This window comes from Apaloderma vittatum, unplaced genomic scaffold (genome assembly GCF_000703405.1).
Source record: "Apaloderma vittatum isolate BGI_N311 unplaced genomic scaffold, ASM70340v1 scaffold16950, whole genome shotgun sequence".
In the NCBI taxonomy this organism is placed as follows: Eukaryota; Metazoa; Chordata; class Aves; order Trogoniformes; family Trogonidae; genus Apaloderma; species Apaloderma vittatum.
In genome coordinates, this window is record NW_009696397.1 from 18,017 (window position 1) to 35,935 (window position 17,919).

The following is a 17,919-nucleotide window of genomic DNA, read 5'->3' on the forward strand; positions in this document are numbered from 1 at the left end:
CACGGAGACCTGCCTCTGCTTCAGCAGCTGCTGTGCTCTTGTTTACTTTGTTTGCATCCGATATTATCTTCTAAAAGGCTGAACGGGTGGGTTACAGGATGCGTGACAGGTGGCTTTTCCTTATTTATGGCAGGGTCTGGTTTATTTTTAAAGCCTCCGTCCCACCTTATCCTGTGCGCCATGCAGGCTGATGTTATCCACAGCCACCCCACAGCAGGAGCCCGAGCAAAGCTGGGGACAGGATGTGGCTCTGCAGCAGAGGGAAGGAGGGTAGGAGGGCTGCTTTGCATTGAGAACTGCTATTTTGATCCTTGCAGCCGCAGGAAATAGCTGCGAGCTAAAACCAGATGCAGATGCCTCCAGTCACATCCTAGCCCTGACAGAGCAGAGAGCACTGGGGAAGGGGTCAAGAAACCCAGCAGGGACAATGGGGGCCACATCAGCTGGGCAGGAGCTACTGCCGAGAGAGTTTTCCAGGGGTTTCACGTGCAGTAATCATTAGAAAGCTGCACAGCCAGAGAGCTATTGTGTCTGCCGTTCAAAAAAGCAAAGCTGAGCAAATAGGGATTATGTATTTTCTGGAAAAGTGGCTGATTTCTGGCAGGATAGTAAATGCTGACTGCACTAGCAATGCTGGGCAGGCATGCTGGGAGACAGAGACATCCTCTCCTGTCTCAGGGCAGAGCTGGAAGACCTGCTAGTAACCTCAGGGTGTCTCTGGGAAGCTGAGTGCAGCCACAGGACATGGGCAGTATAATTGCAGAGGGAGGTCTCTCTCCACCCCACTGCACCTACCTCACATCTAGGTCAGGTCACTCAGGGCCTTGTCCAGCTGATTTTTAGAGATCGTCAAGGATGGAGGTGCCCCCACCTCTTTGGTCCATGTTCCCATGTTTGATCCCCTCCCATTATGGAGATTTTTATCCCAATGTCTAACGAGAATTTCTTTTGCTGAAACTCGTGTCCATTGGCCATTGCCTTTTGTCTGCTCACTCCAAAACAGCCCTGGAGGTGCATTTAAATGCCTCACTGGCCACACTAAGAGCATTGGGTGCTGCCTGCACAGCCTCTACATACGCAGCAGCACTGGCTGGAGCCACCTGCAGCCCAGGCAGCAGATGAGCCCCTCGCAAGATTCAGCTGGTGGCTTCTCTCACACTGCTTCAGTTAAAACCAAGACAGCTAGTCAGAGCCAAGTGTGAATTCCACAGTGCACTTTAGCATGGCACGGAGGACATAGCAAGTGTCACCAGTGCTGTAGTTCCACTGTGACAGTGCATCTGGCATTGTCATTTCTGCCTGGGTGAGTAAGCCCCTCACAGAGCTGAATGACAACCACAGTCCCACACCCTTTTTGAAAGGCAAATGGATGGTTTACATCCTTTGCACTGAAAATGCCATTTTTTCCAATGCTCGCAAAAATATAGGCAGAAAAAAGCAGTGAGCAATGCTGCTTTTCAGCAGCTGAGAGAAACGGTTGTGATTCTCTGTATTTCTGCTAGGCTTAAAGAAATGTAAGCAAAAAAACCCACTTGGTGCCCTCAAGTCCTGTCATACAGCCCAATTTTTAGCACCCAAGAGGTGCCAAGTGCTAGGTGCCACATGCTGCACAGGGCTGCCTGGCTCCTGAGAACCTCCAGGGCCCAGTGGAGCAATTTGAGGAGACCTTGCAGAGCTCTCCATGATGCACAGGGTTTTGACCTTTATCTGAAAGTCATCTCACAGCCTTGAGAGGTAGGAACTCTTCTTCCTCAAGAGCAAGGGTAGAGAGGAGACAAGGAAAAACCATCAGGCATCACATCCTGCATGCTGGGGCATCCTGAGCTGCCAACAGGTAGAAGATAGTGTGTCCTACAGGGAAATGCCTCAGGAACCTGGAGATTATCAGAAATAGAAACAGCTGTGCAGATGAAACATGAAAGTTGAAGCACATGTTGTCTATGCAAATAAATGCACGCACATTAATGCAGCAGGCTCCAAACGATTTATGAACCACCAGGACATGTTGCTGCTGGTGGCCGAGGCTAGATGCATGATCCAGAGGTAACGAGGAGTCCTGTGGTGACTGGGCTTCCTAGGAGAAGGGCAGGGGGCTGGATGGAGTGCTGATCCAGGAGGAGAGGAAGGACATGTGGCCTGAGCTTGGCCTCATCTGCACTTTGACCTCATGGAGAGCCTGGCAGCCGCAGTGCTGGAAAGCAGCACCTCAAGTCCAGGGGATCTCCTTCTCCCCCTGCATCTTTTCTAGAGGCCTCCAAACAGCCAAGGCAAGCAAGCAGCATTCACCTTGCCCCTACCAGCTCGCATCATGGGGGACTGAACTTTGTGCGCCCTTTTCCTATATGGCACCTCCAAATTGAGCTGATCCCAGGAAAGCCCAGGCAGCTTCTGCAATACACTCATGGCCACAACACTCTGCAGACAAGGCCAGCTTGGCTTGCACCACCTGGAGTTAAAGACGGTCTTTCCATGGTCTGTCCAGGGGTGGTGGATGATTGGATCTACCGGAATACTCCATCACATGCAGAACTGCTCCAGATTTACGCAACCACTGTGTTACAATCAGTATTTATCAAGTGACTCAGGGAGAGTGGGCTGTTTCACAACCAGCCCTAGTCTATTTATAAGCCCCTACTCAAATGCCAAAGGATCCTTTTATTAGCCAAAGCACCTCCTGCAGAAAAGGCTCAGTGGGACCTTTGCTTTTAGAGGTAAAGCTCAAAGAAGAGGACCTCTGCAGCCTCTTGTGAATAGCAGAGCTAGCTATCTGGAAGCTGCAAGGTGGTTTTGGAGCTGAACCCCATCCCAGCATTGCTGTCAGCAAGTGAGAGCCCTGGGGTTTTCAGTACACCCTAGGGTATCGAGTGCATTAGGGTGAGTTAGCCATCAAACAGGAAAGGTATTGGGTTTAGAGCTATGCAGTAGCAGTGAAGCATGAGAGGAGGTGCCTGGGTTACATCCCATAGCCAAAGGGAAGGAGAAGTTGAACTGCAAGATGGAGACAGGGCAGGTCTGCAGCAGATGGCCCAGAGGAGTCCCAAGGCAGGCCAAGGGCTCCTCCAGCACTGGAGAGCCAGCAACACCAACCAGCCTGCCTGACAGAGACAGGCCAGGCAACTCGGGCAGTCGGAGAGCAGATCAAGAAAGGCCACATTTTTGCATCCTGCTCCTCCTCTGCCAACACCCCAGCAACTGGGTTTCAGAAACACCAGAATGATTCAGCATCAAGAGACTTCTGCATGCTTTGCAGGGGAAACGCCTCGTGTTTCAGTTGACCAATCTGGCAGGCTTGACCCTCTGCCACACTGGTGCAAACCTGGAGCCCTGCAGAAAAGAGGTGTGGGACTTACTCAAGAGGTACTTAATTGTTTTGCTTGTGCTTTTGTGTCAGGTCTGCCAGAGATCTGTGCAAAGCACAAGTGGGACAAATGTTACTCAGGAGGAGAAATGTGGGCTCCTTGCCTCTGCCATTGCCGGGAGCACCCAGCACTGATCACAGTCAAAGGCAACAAGCGCTTGGGCAATGGACATGCATGGGGTACAGTCCTCCGAGGACTGATCCTTCATGTATACACTGAAAACCAACCAACCAGTTCAGCAATGCTCAGAATAACAGGGTTAACTGTTTGTGCCCATGTGTGATAATATTAAATATTAGTAAAAAAAAGCAGTTTAGCTTTATGTGAGGTCTGACCACACTGCTAGGAGGAGAACCAGGACACTGATCAGGAGGGAAAATATGTTGATTGCTGGGTCCAAGCCTATGCTCCCAAAAGATCCTGCATCCTCTGGTTTGTGATTCCCCTGCACAAACTTGCCTAGTCCCTGGGGAGAAGGGAAAAAAAAACTAGAACACTGGGAGGGATGCCAGATACTGTCCCCTCAGCCGGAGGATAAATAATGTGTTTTAAATAATGTCTTTAAATTAACCCCCCCAACACGTCCGTTGCTCTGACATCACTCCCAAGTGACGCCCAAGCCTAAATACGGCTGTAAACAGGAATTGTCCCCACAGGAGTCACGCTGGCTATAAATACAGCAACAGGGGAATGCTGAGCGGAGGACGTTCTGCAGTTTCCTGTCAGTTAAGGATGGTGAGACAGCTCAGCTGGGTGCTGTTGGTGTGCGGTTGCCACAGTGGGGAAACTGAGGCAGGAGCTGCTGGGGGAGGCTGAGGCTTCTGGCTGAGCTCCCCAGCATGCCTTTGGGAAGGGAGTTGTGCCCTGCCGTGACCAGAGGCCATGGAGGAGGGGGGATCTGGTGGGGACAGGGATGGCAACTCCAGGGCTCAGCACGTGTGGCCTCTCCAGCTGCTTCCAGCTTGGGAAATGATGCTGGCCCCTCTCTGCAGTGCCTGGCCCCATAGCCCTGCCCCAGGAGGAGATGGCCACGGAGAAGCCAGTGACTCCCACCGAGGAGCAGCTGGAGATCCTGGAGTACAACTTCTGCAAGGTGAACAAGCATCCTGACCCCGCTACTCTGTGCCTCATCGCTGCCGAGACCGGCCTCTCCGAGGAGCAGACCCTGGTGAGTTTGCACCCCTCGTCCCCCTTACACAAGCCCTGCTCTCCCTGAATGCCTTCGTCCCCCTGCATCTTCTGCCTGTCCTGTCCCATCTGTCATACCCCCTGCACCATTCTGTCCCCCCATGTGCTTCCTACTGCACCCTCTGCACCTCTCATGCTACCCATATACACTGCACCCCTCTGTGCCCCATATGCTCCCTACTTGCACTTCTTGCACCCCACATACTCCTTACTGCACCCCACACTGCTCACATCTCTTCTACACCTCTACTATTCTCAGTGCACCCCTAATCCCTCCCTGCACCTGCAGAGCTCTACTACACTGCTGCACCTCCCTGCCCCAAATATTGGGCAAGTCTGTCAGACTGTCCAGGCGACACTGAGGCCTCCAAATGTCCATCCACAGGGACAGGCTGCCACTGTCTGGGACTTCCACTGAGCCTTGTGTTCCATCTAGCTACCTGCAGGCCACCCTGGGCTCCAGAAGCAAACTGCTCCTTCCCCATTCTTTCAGGTTGTGGTGCAGCTGGTTTTGATGCAAATGTTTTATAAGCTACTGTAAGACCCGTAGCAGCACTGATGGGCATAGAAAAGAAATCCAACCTAGTGAAAAGTTAGCAGCATTCTGCAGAGAGCTGCCAAGCCTGGCTCTTCCTGGGCAAAGCCAAAGAGAAATGAGAGCCAAGCAGGCAATGCCTGCTTCCCTTCCCAGGGAAGGATGCTGGTATAATACACTGACAGTCCTTGGCTGGAGTGGAAAGAGACCTCTACGACACGCTGGTGACAGGCAGGTACCACTGCTTGTTTGAGGCAGCAAAGAGGCAGTACCCCTGAAAAAACTTTTCCTCTTAGAAATGGCACTGCTCTATGTTTTTTCCCCTAATGCAAGTTGTAAACATAGGCCATATATGCCCAGGACACCTCTGGAGATGTCTTAAAATCTTATCTGACGGCCATCTTTTTCTGTGAATCCAGGGTCCTCCTAGAGATCTGGAGATGAAGGTCATGTTAGGGTGAGGATCAAGACTGGTGAGATGCAAAGTGTCTGCATTGCGTATGACTCAGAGAATCATTGCTCCTGACATCTGCAGTGCTTTATCAGTCAGAAATAGCAGCCATTTTAATAAAAAATTTAGTGATTAGATGCAAAGAAGTACTGAGTCAACAGATGATGATGATTTAGGACAGGAAGTGAAATTTTTGAGAGGAGGGTAGGCCAGCAATCATCTGACTGGATGTGGTCCAAGGCAGTGCTAAGTGCGAAAGCCACTTGCAGACACCACCATAGTTGTATCGTTATGAACCACAATAGCTTCAAAAATAGCTATGAACAAACACAGCAACCAAACAAGCAGCAACAAAGCAAATCACAGGCACGTTTTCAAACAAAAGGCTGAGCTGTGCTTCCAGCACACGGCTTAGATCTCTCTTCTTACGGAGGTAGTGTGGCTTTTATCCACTTGCATTTTATCTAACATTTGAAATTGCGGCTGTGTTGAAGTAGCATCAGCAGCTATGGGAGTTGGCTTGGAGATACTAAGAATAACATAGCCATAGATATTGCCTAAGATAATTTTTTAACCAAGACCAAGATAATTTTTAAACTCATTTTTTACATCTATTTATTCCTAAATTTGTTGAGAGCCACCGTGTTGTGCCTCTCATCCCTTCTGAAGCAGGCCAACTTTTGATTTCTGTTGGTTTTGGACCTGCAACAATTATTTTGCTGCTCCAGTTATTTAAACTGGCTCCATCCAGCAGCTCCTTAGCCAATCTCTTATTCTGTTTGCAAGGAAAACCTGGACTCACAGCAATAAAATGAGGACTCATCCATGCTATCAAGGTCTGAAGTGAGCAATAGGAATGAGTTTGAAAGAGGTGCACACATACATAACAAGACTGTCAGGAGCAGCTGTCCTGCTGCCAGTACTGCCTAGGAGCAAGGCAGTGCCCTGCTACAAAATAGCAGTACTGTAAGATTCCCTTCCCTGCTCCCTCGTCCTGACCACATCTACACCTTTAGCAAGGTTATTTGGAGAGTTCATTCAGCTCAGTGCACTCAGTCTCTGGGTTTTTGTGCTTTTTTTTCCTCCAGAAATGGTTCAAGCAACGCCTGGCAGAGTGGAGGAAGTCTGAAGGGCTGCCCTCAGAAAGCGGATCTGTGAGGGACTGAAGGATGCTGCTCCAATCTCTGTGTCTACCGTAAATGATGGGTTTCCTTTGGGTTCTTCTGTTGCAGTAGGTTTTGAGATACAAAGTAATACTCTGTTATTTAACATAAGTTTTATTTAAAGTGTACATAACCAGGAAAAAAAAAATAGAGAGATATATGTGTATAGAGCTTTTGATGGCTGCATAACCTGTCTAGTGATTCCTATCCATTAACAGTGGCTGCACAGGGCAAGACAATCTCATGCCCTTGTCCCAAGCTTACAGAAAAGCTGCCATGAAAAGTTCAAGCATAGAAGAGGGAAAAAAGATTTCCTTATGATCCCCAGAGGTGAAGCATGTGTTCTAGTCTCAATATACAGATCATCCAGAGTGGAGGGCATCTAGAAAATCAGATGTGTTATTCAGGTGGTCTCAGTTAGCTCAAGATGCCTAAGTCAGCTCTAGATTGGCAAACTAAGTGCCTACACCATAATCAGATCAAGTCGAGTCCCCCTTGAATGCACTGCTCACATTTCCGTTAAAGGCCACCAAAGGGAAATAACTAGTCCTTTTTTTTTTTCCCCCAGTGCATTAATAAAAACCCAAAGTTTTTTGATGAGAGGAGGTGTGTTATGTCCCTGCTTGTGCACCTTGCCCCAATGGCAGGAGGAAGACTCCTACCTCTGGAAGGATAACACTTTTCCAAGGCAGCCTCAGTGTGCACTGTGAGTTTCCCTCTTGCCACAAGGATAGCCTGCAAACCTGGGCAACCTCCTTTTCTTGGGTATCCACACATCTTTCTGCGGCAGCCCATACAGCCCCAATGCACACCCCAAGCCCCGTGGTGGCAGGTTGGTGGTTCTAGGGGTTCCCCCATAGGGATGGAGGGGGGCAAGCCTCAGCCTCCTTCTGGCCATTCTCAGGCCTGAGGGGCGCATTGTGCTGGAGCTCTTGCACAAAGCCCAAACTCTCGTCCATCCTGGTAGAGGACAATGCATTGGCTAAAAAAACCCACAAACCAGCACTGTTGCCCAGTGACCTCACCTTGTTCAGAAGGGTTCAGAAATCCTCTGCTTAGTGGATTATTGAATCAATTAGTGGATCCTCTGATTAATCCTCTTCTGGTCACCTGCCTCTACTCCTTCAGAAGGAGAATCAGATTAACACAGGTAAGATTAAGACACATGGGCACTGAAGCTGCCACATCCTTTCATTTATGGCTTCTGTCTCTTGCTGGAGAGTAGCTCTCTTACCTCAGTATCTCCAGCCCACCAGTGTTTGGGCTGACACTGCAAAACACACCAAGCTCATAGGAAACAGATAAAAGCAATCTCCCTGTGCCATGTCCCACAGAGGCTGTGTCGTTCCCCTGCAACCCACCTGCCAAATTGACTCACCCTCAGATCCAGCTGGAGCTCAGGAGTTTGTTCTGCAGAGTCCAGCACCAATATTTGTCTTCTGCTTAGTCTATGCAATGTGCCTTCTATCTTATGCTGAGGGGAACTCACTTTTTCGAGTTAGGCTCCAAAAATTCCAACGCAGGGCTCCATTATTCTCCCACACAACTGAATATCTGAACTGCACAGATTTAACCCACCTGTGTAACTTGTATCGAAGATGCACACAAAGGAAAAGGCTGGATCTGCCCATTCTCCAGGCATTTGAGAAAACAGACCTCAAATCCAAGCCAACTCAACGCACGTGCCACCCCAGCATTCCCAAAGTCTTTACTAAAGCTTTGCACCTTATCAAATCCAGTCCCAGATCTGGTATTTTGTAGACTTTTGTGTTTCTACTTTTGTCACAAGCACTTTGAGTGTCGCGAAGATGATCTCTAAACTTCAGCAAGAATTCTGAAACCCAGGGTAAGGAGTTGTGTTGCATCAACCTACTGTGCACCGTTGGCCTTGGTTTGCCACACTTCTTTTATGTGAAATAACAGTTCCTGTGCTGGCTTCCCTCAGCAGTTGTTTCATTATTTCTTTAAATATTACAGCAAAAAAATAAGAGGGGCAAAAAACTCCAGACATAACCATCCCAGGGAGAGAGGCTTCCCACACTAGGTCAAATTCTGCACATTCTCCCCAGTGACCATTTTGTTCTTAAGGAATAATCATTTTATTTAACTCCTCAGATAAGCCCAGTAAAAAGTGGCTGCTTGTAGCTTACAAGTGTTCCTTGCCGAGTGCTGCCTCTGCACCATGTTCAAGTCAGTTTTCCAGCCAGAGCACTGCCCAAAAAGGATGATGTTCTTGAGGGGTGATGTGGGCAGGTGGTACGAGCGGCAGGCTGTGTTTCTGAGCGAGCTCAGCGCATAATCGGACGAGCCAGGTCTTGGATCCGAGCAGAACAAATTGCTTTCTTAGCAGCGTCCTTCACTGTGAAAGCGTCTGGGTTGAACTGAACTGAGCTCATAGAAGGCCTGAGGGAGCAAGGACAGAGCCGGTCAATCTGGCTGGAGCAGGACCAGCTCTCAAAGCTGCCTGCCAGCTGGCACACCTCCACCTGAACACTGCCCTTCCCCATCAGGGAAGGACAAAAGCAGTCATGCCTCTGCTGCTGTCACCAGGACGCTAGTGAGAGGGAATCCCCCATCTCTCATGGAAGCTGTCACAACCACAGCCAGGCACTCCCTCACCCTCCATGCAAGATCATCTGCCTTATGAGGAGAGGCTGAAGGAGCTGAGTCTCTTTAGCTTGGAGGAGACTGAGGGGTGACCTCATTAATGTTTACAAATATGTAAAGGGTGAATGTCAGGAGGATGGACCCAGGCTCTTCTCAGTGACATCCAATGATAGGACAAGGGACAATGGGTACAAGCTGGAACATAGGAGGTTCCACAAAAACATTCGGAAAACCTTTTTCACTGTGAGGGTGACAGAGCCCTGGCACAGGCTGCCCAGGGAGGTTGTGGAGTCTCCGTCTCTGGAGACATTCAAAACCCTCCTGGACACATCCCTATGTGACCTACTGTAGGTGATCCTGCTTTGGCAGTGGGGTTGGACTAGATGATCTTCCAACCCCTAACATTCTGTGATCCTCTGATCCTACTCAGCACCTTCTGCAGCCCATGCTGAGGTTAGCTGCATCACACTGGGCAACATGAACGTGCTACTGTGCCATGCATCAGCTGACTGCTTTTTATTATTTCAGTTAATAATTAAGAAGTCTCACCCAGTAATTCCTACCAGAAGTAGAAAGTTCCTATTTCTTCTGATTCTCTTTCCACCTCAAAAATGCTTTTTAAACCACAATCCATGTAGCACTAGCACATCCAGCCACAGAGAATCCATGCATTTTGGAAGTGGAAGAGCAGTGGTTTCATCACGCTGGCCAAACCCAAACCGAAAAGGTGCCATTGCCTGCACAAAATGCTGTTCTGTTTCCCCATGGCAGGGAAGAAGCACCTACCTTTTGCAAGGCTTGGCTAGTTCCACAAGCCTTGGTGTTAACACCGCGCACTTTGCAGCCTTTGTCACTGGCCACTCCACATCCCGCAAGGGCAAGTAGTCAGGATGCAATTTCTTCGCCTTAGCCAGCTCCAGGATCCGAGGGCTCGCAATTGCCCGCTGAGCCCCCTCGGAAACCTGTGGAAGAGCGAGGAGGAAGGTCCTTAGAGGTGCTCCTGGTATTCAAGGCTGACCGGCCTGCAACTCTGTGTACCCAGGTTCACAGCCACTGGCCACAAGCAGGTGGGACACCATCCTGTCCACAGCTGCGTCTGGTACCAGACAAGCTGTGGAAGGAGAAATCACTGCCTGGCTAGTCCTACCACCCACTCTCAAGCCTCCTCTCACTCATAGCCCTTTGTCCAACCCATCCACCAGCACTGGAGATCCCAGTTAGACACTTGTCCGTGTCTCCCCATCCCCACAACTGCAGGCTAGGCACAGGTCTGCCTTTCTCTGGGGATGTCTGTTGGGAGTCAGTTCATGCTCTGGATAGAGGATGAGTCTGGCTCTCCAGCCCAAGAAGATGGCAGCGCATCCAGGCTTGCCATGAAGAGAACCAGTGGCTGAGCACCAGTGCCCTTCCTCCGCTCTGCTTGGCGTCCCTGCCACTTGTGGTCCTGGGTGATGCTGCCTTACCGGACGAATGGCAGATTCAAGAGGGCCGAGCTCAGAGCAGCAGGTCACGCTCCTGACACGGGGCTCTGCGAGACGCTGCAACCGCGAGGATGCTCTAGTGACATTTGTGACCTGTGTTGGCACCTGCATGGGTTCAGAATAGGGGAGGGATGCGCAGACTTAGAGCTCATCCATAGCAGCCCACAGGCACATGCTCCCTCTCCAAAGAGATGAGCACCGAGCACTCTCCCTCTGCAGACATGGTCACAAGAAGGAGCACTCTTTGTTTCCCAACACCAGTTACTTTTCTTTCACCTGAACTCTAAGGCAATTTTAGCGCTGATGGGATTTGTATGTCTTAGCCAATATTGCTTTTTTTCCTCAGCTGTTATCCACTCATAGCCAGGAGAGGAATGCCTGTAACGAAAGCCTGTGTGGCCAGGTAGAAGCGCAGAGAAATTTCTTCCTGTTTTTCATATTCATGTTTCTGGCTGAATCAAATAACTCCCCTGCTAAGGAGACATGCTCAGATTTTACACTCAGGTGAAAGTGATGGTGCAGTTAACTGCATTCCTACAGCAAAAGTGATTACTGCTCCAGCACAGGACTTCTTCCCCTGTTTTTCACAGGTTAGTGCTGGCCTGCTCCAGCACAGCCTCTTATATCCCAGCCCAGACTGCAGCCAGAAGACCAAGCCTTTGCCATGGATGTGTGTAAACTGAGATCGCCTCAAGCCCTTTCACCCTTGCCAAAACAATGACCCGCCTAAAAGGTGCAAGTTCAGAAATTTGCCTCTAATTTAGGCTTCTGGTAAAATACTGTTAAAATAGACAGTGTTTGCAGGCTCATGCCCCCTATATACACAGATAGGAGCACAGCTGTCCAACCACAAACATGACTGTATTCCCTACGAGCTAAACAGGCTATTCCCAACGGGTTTCTCCACTTCCCCAGGCTGCTTTGTCAGGGTATGCAGCCCAGATGCCTCCCTTGGCTCTCCTGCTATTCTAGGCTGCCCCAGCCTGGCTGTTGTCCACCTCTCAGCAGGGACATTTTCAAAGGAGATATCTCACTCTGAAAAGACAGTTTCTGCCAGTATTACAAATCCCATCACAACCAGACAGCTTCTCCCCACCACACCACACACTCAGGACAGTTTGCTGCACCACTGTCCCCTCCAAATCTCAATCACCTCCTCACCTCTCTGAGTGGCTGGAACTCTGAGTGCAGCACCTTTGGCCGGGAAAGCTCCAGGATCCGCAGGGAGGCCTTATAGCTCTGTGCAGCTGCTGACACGGGCCACTGAGGGGAATCTCGAGGTCTGGAAGCAAAGAGTCAAAGTGCTCACGAATTAGTCCCCTACGCTGGTTAAACCAGGCTGCAGCTGGGATGTTTAAGCCTCACGTTTGCTGCGTTAGAAGGAAGCTTTGCCTTGTTGCCATTTACAGTGTAGAACCCATTCATCCCATGAGAGAGTCCAGAGGTCCTAACCCCAGCAGAGTCCCTGCTCTGCATTTTGCCCTCTGTTGTACTCATCCTCTATTTCTCTATTCATTGCTTTCAAGCTGCGCTGATGCTACAAGACCCAACAGCCTAACAATAGCACTCCACAGGCTTTCTGGCATCTCACCTTTCTTGCAGGTAAGCAGCATGGCACTTTTTAGGTTCAGACAATTTCAGCAGCCGATCAGGAGGGACGCTAATACCCCCTAGCAGGGGACGCTCCCAGATCGGTGATTCCCGTCCGCAGCTGTATAAGAAGAGGGGTCTTGAGCAAAAACACAGAACAGTTAGTAAAAGACAACTGGCAGAGAACATGATGCTAGCAGATGGCATCCTAAGTCTGTACAAACAACTATGCCTGCTGCGTGTACAAAAGTTGGCACTTCCAACTCACTGGTGGAAAAGCCATGAAAAAATGGGCATTTACACTTGAGATTTCATGATGTAAAAGGTAAATGCTGTTTGCATACGCAGAGTCCTCTTTTAAGCACCCCCAGAGCACTGCTTTGAACATGTGGGCCTTTCACTAGAACATTTCAAGAAGCCACTCCACAACACAAACCGGCAGCATCTCTGTTGTTCTGCCAATTTAGAAACGTCTTTGTTTCAATGGTTTAATAGCACCTTGTGCTCTTGCAGCTCTTGGATCTCCCCAGGCTTGCCTAGTGCATGCTCATCCAGCCTTCCATCAGCCACAACTGTTGGAAGATGCCTGGCATCACCAGGAAAGAGGGGAGCAGAAAGGGCTGTCAGACGGACACCGCTACTCAGTGGCAAAAGCACTCAGGAGGATGAGAGCCCCTGAACTGATGACAGTTGCAGAACAGAGAAAACTACAGACATGCATGTCTCAGCATCCGTCCAGGTAGAGGAAGCCAGGAAGGCAACACGGTTTCAAGTCCATTCTCATTGCTAGGACTTCTTACAAGACTAGCAACCATCATCCTGTCTCCAACAGAGCTATAGATGAGTTGCTTCAAGTAACAAAGTATTACATTTTTTATATAACTTCTCACTCCTATTCCCAAACATGAACTAGTTTTTCGCCCTGTGGTGATAGCAGAGGTTTAACTTAAGACAAAGGACCTGGATTCCCTCCAGCCAGCAGGATGCTGCAAAATTTCTCTGTTTGTAGCACTTCCTAACCTTTATCCTGAAGATTTAGGTCAGGCTCCAAGAGGATGCAGGGGATCGCTAACTGTGTCCAGTGTGCCTAGCTGGGCTGCATCAGCCCCAATACAGACAGAAAACATTATAGGGAGAGACAGTCCCTCTGTACACACAGGTGTGACACACATTTCCATCAAGGCGTATAAGCATGGACACGATGTCTTTGCTTCCAAGTTTATGCTGGAAGCATGAGTTTTTTATTATAGCAGAGAAACATGGTCCAGTGTGGCTGGAGACTGAGATCAAGGCTGGCTCCTATGGTGGCTGATCCAAACCCAAAGCTCTCATCAGACCAGCAACCACCATGTGCTGTACAAGCCTCTTCCCACAGCCAGGAAACTGGTATGAGGATATAAAAGGACATCAAAACCCAGTTCCTCCGCATTTTGGAAGTCAAACACTCAGGGTGATTACGCTCCCACAGCACTACCCTGCTAGAGATGGCTCCTGTTCCAAGAACCAGCACAGTCAGGTGGGTCTCAGTGGCACCAAGTTCCCTGTGGGGCACTTGTGGCAGAGGAGGAGATGGCAACCCCCGCTCCCTTGCTGCTGGAAGCCAGCACATCCACCTGATTCGAGCACACTCTGAGCTGCCTCCTGCCCCAGGATGTGCTACCACACCACTGACCTGCACTGGTGCTTGCCAAACTCTCGCTTGGGCTTGGCCAGTGCCAGTATTCTTGGCGATACTTGAGCTGTCACAGCACCCCGCGAGAGGGTCCAGATCGTCTCTTGGTTTCCAAACACGAGTCTAGCAAGAACAGCAAAGGTGTGAAATTTTAGAAATGAAGAGAACTGTGAAATGGGCTTGCTGGGGTTATGCTTCACCTAGGATGGGATGCACACAGTCCCTACGGCTCCCCACAGCCATAAAGTGCTGCTGCCATTCCCTGAGCACTCACCTTCTCTGGCACCGAGTTTTTTAACATTGTGCAGGTCATTGTCGATTCAAAAAGAAAAGAGCCTCCAAGTGATGAGTCTGGTTTTACAGCTACCAGTGGATGTGCAGAAAGGGTCATTTCATTACATCTCTGAAACCCCTGGGGGAGTTTCATGATTGCATTTTTCTTGCCTCACCATTACCACCTAACTATACCACAGGTATGACAGTAAAAATAATAATAATGTTACAGTCAGGGTGTGCCATGGAAAGTGGGTGAGGTTTTGCAGCACATTAGTGGTTACTCTCCTGTGCCTAGGGCAAATTTGGAGTTGCTCATCTCCCACTGATAGAGAGCCATGGTGGGAGAGGGTACCAGGGTAGTCAGCAAAGGGAACAGCAAGGTGATGGGTTTCTGGAGCCTTTTTCGAGCACAATGTGGAGACACTATCAACAGTGTTGCCCTGGCTTTTCAAGCCCCAGGTTGACCTTGTCCTGCAGACAGCAACTCTGTTCCTAAAGCTGGACTGTGTCCTCCAGGATACAGCAGCCTGTGGCTCTAACGAGGTCCAGCCTCCTTGCATCACCATCTCCACATCTCAGTGGGGCAGCTCAGATGCAGCAACGGCAAGACTCGGGTCAAGCCTAGTCCGGCTTGTGAATTGAAAAAAAATGAAAGACCAAATTGAAGAGAGCCCCTCACATGCTGAACATCTTTGTCTGTTTTTCGGAGACCCATTTCTGCTCTTGAGAGGAAAGAAGAAGCAAGACAAAGACACAGGGTCTCCACCACCTGAGGCTCCACCAGTCCCCAGGAAGGGCTGTCTGGGCACCTCCTTACCTGGGATCATTTGGACAAGCTGTTTTCTTGGGTTTTGCAAGTTCTTGCATCCTGTCAAAATTGCAGAAAAAGGCAAATGTGCCATTAAATGTACAGTTAAACCAGCAAAGCATGAAGAAGCTACTGCTTTACTCAAAGTCATGTAACCACTCTTGAACCCCTGTGCCTTTCCCTCCATCCCTTCCAAGAGTGTGTTTAAAGGATCCCTCTCTCCAAGAAACTTTCCATCCGATGAACTCACCAGCCTATGAATTTTTGTGCCCTTGGACTGCAGAGACACAAATTTGCCATACACCCTCACTGGGGATCCTTTTGGGACATGGCAGAGAGAGAAGGAAGGTACTTTCTGGATTAGTAACATGCTGTGCAACCCCAGAAGGCCGGAGATGGATGACTTCCCAGCCTGCAGAAACCCAGATGCCAACACTCTTGTGATTTACTAAAAGGCACCATGAGGACAGCACTGTTCCCATGTGGCTTTAGGAGCACAGGTGAATACACCAGGGCAGGGGGTGTGTATTTTTGTTTTTATTTCAGTCCGTTTAGCACAGAGGTCTTAGATGTTCTGGGGACACAGGAATATATGTTCTCTGTGCCCCAGTAGCAGCAGACTAAAACCTTTCAGGGAGATCAGATATTGCTGCCTGCTCCTGCTGCTCAAGCGTCCGACGCCTGAAATCCCAGTGGCTGGGAAGCACCTGTGCTTTGTGAGCCTGGGTACAAAGAGAAGGACAAGACGCTGCCAGTGCCACAAGTGCTTTGCAGACCTCCCTGGCGTCACGGACCAAGCCCTCACCCACTGGCTCGGGCTGCAGGTGACTGCCTCCAGCCAGCTGGGTAATAACCACACGATGCAGGCAGCTGTGGAAATGCCCCACCACAGAAGAAAAAACCCACAGAAATTGAAAGCCTGGGGCACTGCTTCCCTGTTTAGTATCGCCTGGCAATAAGGCACCATAGCCCTAGAGAGAAGTGGAGACACCAACAGAGAGGTGCTTACTGACAGAAAATGCTCCGTGCTTTGGGGACACACCTGTGGTTTCTCTGATGCCGCTGACACCTCCAGCAAGACGCTGAGCCTCAGCTAACGCTTGCTAGAGAGCTCGGCACCACAGACACCCTTGCAACAGCAGGTTGCTGTTAGAGCATCCTTGCTGCACGGTGCCCTCCCCATCACACGTAACCACCGGTCACAACACTGCAAACACAGCTCCCACCGAGAGGGAACTGCCCATGGGACTTTGGCCCCATGCCACCAGTTCAAGACAAGATGTGCTCAGGAAGGCAGCAGTCATTTCAGAAGCCTTTTTGGCTCTGTTTTTTTAAGAGATTCAGCTGTTCATTCCCACTGGCTTTTCCTTGCAAAGGTGCAAGGGGGTGAAGGATTACCAGGTGGAGGAGTCCCTCCCACCGAGTCTGTCTGTTATCGCAGAGCTGGCACCCGTTTTCTGCAGGCAGGCTCCTCACTTTTCCTCCACCATCACTGGCACAGATCCACCACACAGCCACAGCCAAACCCGGCATTAAGTGCCTGTGGCCCTAGACCCCCGGACCACTGACTTGGACACTTCTGTGCAAGGCTGGCGTTGTGACCCAGCCGAGGAACAAGCCATGTGTACATCCAAATCAGGTCCCTCAACTCACCTGACAAGCTTTTTTTTTTTTCCCCCATCAATTAGGAAAAAAGATTACTGTCTACCCTTTTATCATGGCAAAAGCTATGGACAGACAGGCACCCCCACACAGAATGCACCTGCAGCAGCTCTGCAACTTGAAGGCGTTAAGCCACAAGTGGACAGCCCCGGCGAAACCTTTACCATTTGGTTCCTGCTTCCCACCAGGGAAAATGAGGCTTTGCTGGAGTCAAACACAGACACACCTCCCCCTCACTGCATGAGCTTACACAGAGTCATTGCTCAAGGGAGACCAACTCCCTTTGAGATCAACTCCTTTTAAAGCAAAGGGTCGCAGCTTCTGTTTGGAAGAGGCAGGATGGTCAGACATTGTTTGTGAGAAGCAGGGGGAAGGGCAAAACCAGGCATCATTTCCTCTGTGTGTTTATCACTGTGTCCTCCAAGGTACTGATTCTGCTCGGCATAAAGCCTCGACTGAGCCCTTTCCAAGAGAGGTGGGGCACAACCCAGACACTCAGCCACGAGGCAGGGGCTGGGAGGGTTTCTTACCTTTGGCGTAAGCATGCAGGCAAGTTACAAGCAACTGCAAAGACAAGAAGAGGTGAATTTAAAAGCTTGGTAACGTCTGCAGCCGGGGCTGCTTGGTCTTCAGTGTGAAACAATCACAACATGGATGAAGCCTGTGCATCTCCCTGGGATGCAACTGCTCAGCAGTTTTTCCCCCCCAGTACCTTCCCAGTGCAGCAGCACTTTTGCACTTGCCCAAGGAAGTGCTTCTCTCCTGGTGGCTGCTTCTCCTCACTGGGTGAGGGGGTGCTTGGCAGCCCCATCGGAGCCCCCCCAGCACCACGGAGCCTCCCCAGCACCATGTCCCCAAAAAAAGGGGCTGGCACCTGGGACAGGCTCCCACCCGCCTCAGCATCGCTACCCCTTACTATTGCCTTCGGGAAGCAAGGAGAGCCCCAGGAAAGTACCGGCTGTGTTAAACCAGAACTCCATTAGCAGCACAAAACAAGCCATCATGTTTTAGAGTAAGGGGGAGAGATAACACCTACACTGTGAAGAAACAGGGCGTGACTTCAGGGAGCCACTGACGGTGGCAGTGGCCTTGCAACAGGTCGGCATCGCTTCGACCGGCGGGGGGGG

General features: G+C 50.2%; 2 protein-coding genes across 2 annotated transcripts in view; one reads left to right on the forward strand and one right to left on the reverse strand.

Moving 5' to 3' along the window:
• Positions 1-4,383: 4,383 nt before the first annotated feature.
• On the forward strand, positions 4,384-6,699 carry HOPX (HOP homeobox). Its single transcript, XM_009874731.1, has 2 exons — positions 4,384-4,527; positions 6,622-6,699. Exons 1-2 carry the CDS (start codon positions 4,384-4,386, stop codon positions 6,697-6,699), a joined length of 222 nt encoding a protein of 73 aa, XP_009873033.1.
• A 2,285-nt stretch (positions 6,700-8,984) lies between these two features.
• LOC104277927 (testicular haploid expressed gene protein-like) overlaps positions 8,985-17,919 on the reverse strand; it is a gene marked incomplete at its 5' end in the record, with an annotated part of 15,050 nt that continues 6,115 nt past the window's right edge. Inside the window, 6 exons of the mRNA XM_009874742.1 lie at positions 8,985-9,099; positions 10,090-10,265; positions 10,767-10,889; positions 11,946-12,066; positions 12,376-12,495; positions 14,038-14,169. Coding sequence (XP_009873044.1) covers positions 8,985-9,099; positions 10,090-10,265; positions 10,767-10,889; positions 11,946-12,066; positions 12,376-12,495; positions 14,038-14,169 — 787 coding nt within the window. The remainder of the gene's footprint in view (positions 9,100-10,089; positions 10,266-10,766; positions 10,890-11,945; positions 12,067-12,375; positions 12,496-14,037; positions 14,170-17,919) is intronic.